The sequence below is a fragment of the Sparus aurata genome, chromosome 8, assembly GCF_900880675.1.
Source record: "Sparus aurata chromosome 8, fSpaAur1.1, whole genome shotgun sequence".
Taxonomy (NCBI): domain Eukaryota; kingdom Metazoa; phylum Chordata; class Actinopteri; order Spariformes; family Sparidae; genus Sparus; species Sparus aurata.
This window is the reverse complement of record NC_044194.1, coordinates 2,618,091-2,623,370: the sequence shown is the minus strand read 5'-3', so window position 1 is coordinate 2,623,370 and position 5,280 is coordinate 2,618,091. Positions and strand designations below refer to the sequence as shown.

General features: G+C 41.9%; 1 protein-coding gene across 2 annotated transcripts; it reads left to right on the top strand.

Moving 5' to 3' along the window:
* The first annotated feature begins 525 nt into the window (after positions 1-525).
* LOC115586957 (E3 ubiquitin-protein ligase TRIM39-like) lies at positions 526-2,160 on the top strand. Of its 2 annotated transcripts, XM_030426452.1 has the most exons (2): positions 526-752; positions 789-2,160. In XM_030426452.1, the coding sequence occupies exons 1-2, from the start codon at positions 526-528 to the stop codon at positions 2,158-2,160; spliced, it is 1,599 nt and encodes a 532-aa protein (XP_030282312.1). The 2 variants fall into 2 exon arrangements, with proteins under 2 accessions (XP_030282312.1, XP_030282311.1); XM_030426451.1 differs by having other exon boundaries at positions 526-2,160.
* The last annotated feature ends 3,120 nt before the right edge of the window (positions 2,161-5,280 follow it).

The following is a 5,280-nucleotide window of genomic DNA, read 5'->3' as shown; positions in this document are numbered from 1 at the left end:
ACATACTCATGTATGAAAAGTGCTTTATAAATAAAGTTGATTGATTGATTGACTGATCTTGTACCAAAATATGTCAGTAATCAAGTCGAACCTGAAAGGCAACAAAACCTCATCTGCAGAGCAGAAAGAGGTGGAGCAGCACTTGAAAAACACAACAGCTTTAAAACCACATTTAGCAAATGAAACTAAACATTCGTCAGAAATACAGCCGTTGAGAATCGTCTCTCCGTTTCTCTTGAAGGAAAACTTAAGTTGACTCAGTCAGGCCTTTCTCAGAAACGCAGCAGAATCTCTGACAAAATCTGGTGAGTACAGCTGATAATATTTACTGTATTTCAACAACTATTAACACAAAACTTCAACTCTGCTCCAACAGGAGGTTCTGTTGTTTTTATTATCTGGCTTCAAATGAAACTTCTGCTTAACCACAAAATAACTAAATAATTCACAAATCAATTTATCTAGCTACATGGTTTTATGAGTAAACAACACATCACTTTCACTTTTCATCCTCAGACTGTAAACATGTCTGCTGTCAGCTGTCTGCTGACTGAAGATCAGTTTCTGTGCTCCATCTGTCTGGATGTGTTCACTGATCCAGTCAGCACACCATGCGGACACAACTTCTGTAAAACCTGCATCACTCAACACTGGGATATTAATGTGCCGTACAAGTGTCCCAACTGTAAAGATGTTTTCTTTACAAGACCGAAGCTGCAGGTCAACACGTTCATCTCTGAGATGGCTGCTCAGTTCAGACAGTCAGCTCAACAGAAAGCCAGCAGCAGCAGCTCAGAGCAACAAGTTTCCAAACCAGGAGAAGTTCCATGTGACGACTGCACTGGAACCAAACTGAAGGCCCTGAAGTCCTGCCTGGTGTGTCTGGCCTCCTACTGTGAGACTCACCTGGAGCCTCATCTGACAATGTCAGGCCTGAAAAGACATCAGCTGATCGACCCTGTGGAGAACCTGGAAGGCAGGATGTGTACGAAGCACGATAAACTGCTGGAGCTGTTCTGTAAGACCGACCAGATGTGTGTCTGTATGATCTGCACCTATTCAGACCACAAGACACATGATGTTGTTCCTCTGAAAGAAGAATATGAAGGAAAGAAGGCCGAGCTGGGGAAGAAAGACGCTGAAATTCAGCAGATGATCCAGAAGAGACGACTGAAGCTTCAGGAGATGAAGCGCTCAGTGGAGCTCAGTAAGAACGATGCAGACAGAGAGATAGCAGCTGGTGTTCAGGTCTTCAGCGCTCTGAAGGAGTCTGTTGAGAGAAGCCAGGCCGAGCTCATCGACACCATCAAAGAGAAGCAGAGAGAGACAGAGAAACAGGCTGAAGGCTTCATCAAAGAGCTGGAACAGGAAATCTCTGAGCTGGAGAAGAGAAGCTCTGAGGTGGAGCAGCTCTCACAGTCTGAAGACCACCTCCACCTCCTCCAAAGCTTCCCATCACTGAACACTGCTCCACCCACCAAGGACTGGACAGGAGTCAGCGTCCGTCCACCTTCATATGAGGGGACTGTGGTGAGAGCTGTGAATCAGCTGGAGAAGACGCTCAGTAAACAGATGAAGAAGGTCGGGCAGAAATGGGTCCAGCAGTATGCAGTGGATGTGACACTCGATCCTGATACAGCAAATCCCAACCTCATCCTGTCTGATGATGGAAAACAAGTTAAACTTGGTGAGGTAAAGAAGAATCTCCCGGACAACCCAGAGAGATTTGATTTATGTGTTTATATTTTAGCAAAGCAGAGTTTCTCTTCAGGAAGATTTTATTATGAGGTTCAAGTTAAAGGGAAAACTTACTGGACTTTAGGAGTGGCCAGAGAGTCAATCAACAGGAAGGGCGTAATCACACAGCGTCCTCAGAATGGTTACTGGATGATATGTTTGAGGAATGAGAATGAGTACAAAGCTCTTGCTGACCCTCCAGTCCGTCTCTCCCTGATGTGTCGGCCTGAGAAGGTGGGGGTGTTTGTGGATTATGAGGAGGGTCTGGTCTCCTTTTATGACGTTGATGCTGCAGCTCTTATCTACTCCTTTACTGGCTGCTGCTTCACTCAGAAACTCTACCCATACTTTGGTCCTTGTGTTAATGTTGGTGGTAAAAACTCTGCTCCTCTGATCATCTCTCCTGTCAATCACACTGAGTAGAACAAACATTTGATTCTTTAAAGAAAGATTCACATCATTTAATGTAATAAATGTACATTTATTGGTGATGTGTGATGTAGCTAGAGATGCACCGATCAGGATTTTTGGGGCCGATCACGATCACCGATCACCGAAAGCAGTATCTGCCGATCCCGATATTGCCGATCACCGATCACAGCGTCAAATCCATAAATTTTTCTATATTGTTGTCTTGTGTAACTTTCATATATTTAATTAATGATTCTTCTTACACAACATTGACATTGTATTATTAAGTATGAACATTAGGAGATGAAAAAGTATCATGAATTGACCACCGTTTTATTGCAAGCTGAGGCAATGTGCAATATTTCACACTCTAGAGACTCTCTTAGAGACAACTTGGACTCAGCTTACATAGAGTAACTGTAGCTTACTAGTGGGAATGCAGTCAGGGTGGGAATTTTGTCATTTTAGGGGCAAGTCCATTTGGCCTGCACTTTTTTTTTCAGGGGCACCAAGGCCACATGACAGGGCACAAAGGCCACTGAGTAAAATGTGTTGATTTACCTTTCAGACTGATACCATAACATCCTAATTTATAATAAGACATGGATTGTGTATTAAAACATTTTTTTATACCAAAATCAAGTTAAAGTTACATTAGAAAGTAGTTTTTGTCAAGTAGGGTTAGGGTGAGGTGATTTTTGTGACACCTCACTGAATATTAGTGTTATTGAATATTTCTCCCAATAGAAATTCCCCAAAATTATGGCAAAGCACATTTTTTCCAAACAAAAAAATGTAGAATAACAGCAGGAGACCACTGATGTGTGGAGTGATTTTGGTGACACTACACTCTGAATAATACTGAAGTTATTGAATTTTTTCTAGTTTCTCTTTTCGGTGTTGCACTTTGTAGACGGTCCGTGTGCCCTCGTCTCACAGCCGGCTGACTATACAGACCAGAGTTAATGTCCAGCCGCTCGTTTTGATGAAAATACGGTTGTAGCTCGTTGTCTTCCTTACTACGGTAGAAAAGAGCCGTCGTTTGTGTTTTAACAAGGTTTCACTTATGAGTTATTGATCCGGGAAGTTCGAATATGTGACTATATTTCCAACTTTACCGGACTAAATCCTACCACATAAGTCAGTTACGTATCATGTCAAAACCGGCTGCGCTCGCTTTCGCACCTGTGCTGTAAGTTTCGTTCTTCTGTTTTGAGATGCTGCTGCTGTGTGAGAGGTTTTCACGTGAGGTCATCGTGATGATGAGACTCCACCTGCGCGAACCGCGGACTCACTGAAGTTACTCTGAGTAACTACTGTGCACCCAGGTGGCTGTAATTCAGGGCAAGCTCGCTACGCTGACCGGGCCAGGGGCACAGAGACCACTGTGGCCGTACGATGAGTTTTTTTTTTCGCGGGGCATCAAGGCCAAAGTGCGGGGCAACGGCGGCCATGAAATTCCCTCCCTGCATGCAGTTAATGCACTGTCTTTATACTTAAACGTCATCTGATCGGCCTGATGTGATCTATTTTGAGAACTCCGATCAAAACCGATAGGGGCATTATTGGCCGATTGCGATCGGTTGCCGATCGATCGGTGCATCTCTAGATGTAGCCATTGTTTTTTATGTGTTCTTATCATTTTTACAGTAAATGTTTTTCTTTGATGTGTCACATTGATTTTTACTGCAACAAGTCACCAGTCTTACCATATTCATTCATATTATCTAATGTAGTCTCATTCATTCTAATAACTGCATTACTTGGCTTCAACACTGTTAAATCATCAGAAAACAATGTACTCAGATATATGAAACATGTGTGTGTTGAGTTTAACCATTTTTGCCTGATCATTGTAAATATAAGAAGAGCTGCAACCTGGCAAAAATTGTATAAAAGAGTGAACGTTATTTTATTTTATTTTTCTTTATGAATGAACGAGAAAAAGTAAAAAACATTTTCTTGTGTCTGATTAATTATTTAGTTTGTCATTGATATCAACAGCTGATGTTTCTAATGACGACCAAATCATGTGATTAAAAACACCATCAGCTGTTCTCAGACTGACTTTAACTGATGAGCTCCAATCCTCCATCCCACCTGAGACAGCTGGTAGTGTGAGATGATGTCGTGTTATTGAAGGTTTGACAGCTGATATGAACTAAACCAGAAAGCTGAGGACGCCCTCTAGTGGAGCTCATGTCAAACTGCAGCCTGCTCTTAATAAAGAACTACAGTCTGATGCTGAAGCAGATTACATGAAGGCTGGAGAACGATGAAATCCAACTGGTTCAAGTTCTCTGATGTCACTGATGTTTTTTTTTCTATTAACCATTCTAAAATCAGCCACTTTACTGTCACATTAAAAGAATTTAAATACAAAAAATATTGGATTCCTCTTTTAAAAGAGAGTCACAAAGTTATTAATCTACTGCTGTGGTCCAATCAGAGGAATTCTCCATCTCAGTTTAAAACACATATTTGTCTGTTTTCTCCTGTTATCTGTAAGAAATCTGTCAGAGAAAAGATCCAACAGTTTGAAAAACAGCAGAAAAGTGAAGTTTGAGAATCAACAGTGAGCTGAACATTGGAGTGTTTGTTGGACTGTAGAGGAGCTCTGCAGCCTGTTGGTCTGAACATACAGGATGTTCCTGAATATCCTCCACTGACCTCTGTCCTTATGTCGTTTGTTTGGCTGCTGTATAATTTTTTGCAGTCAAGGTCTTTCCCAATGAGTAAATCAAACAATGAGAGGAAGAGCAACACTGGAAGTAGACAAAGCTGCATCACGTTTCCTGAATTGAAATCGAAATCAAAAGTTTGAGTTACAGCAGAGCTGCAGTCCGGACGAGTCTCTCTGTTTTCAACTGAACCCATCAGATTTTTCTCAACTAAGCAACAGAATCTCTGCAAACACCGGTGAGTTCACTGACCTACTGACTCAATGCACTCACTAAATATTTGGTGGAAATGTTGTCAACACCAGAATCTAGCTTCTCTTTCGTACGGAAGCGTATTGCTGCCACACAAGACTAAACAAAGACCGGATTAAAGCAGCCCAGCACAGCTACTCACAGTCCTGACTTTCTACATGGAGTTGGATAGAGATTGAGGTATCTGGATGACAAAACA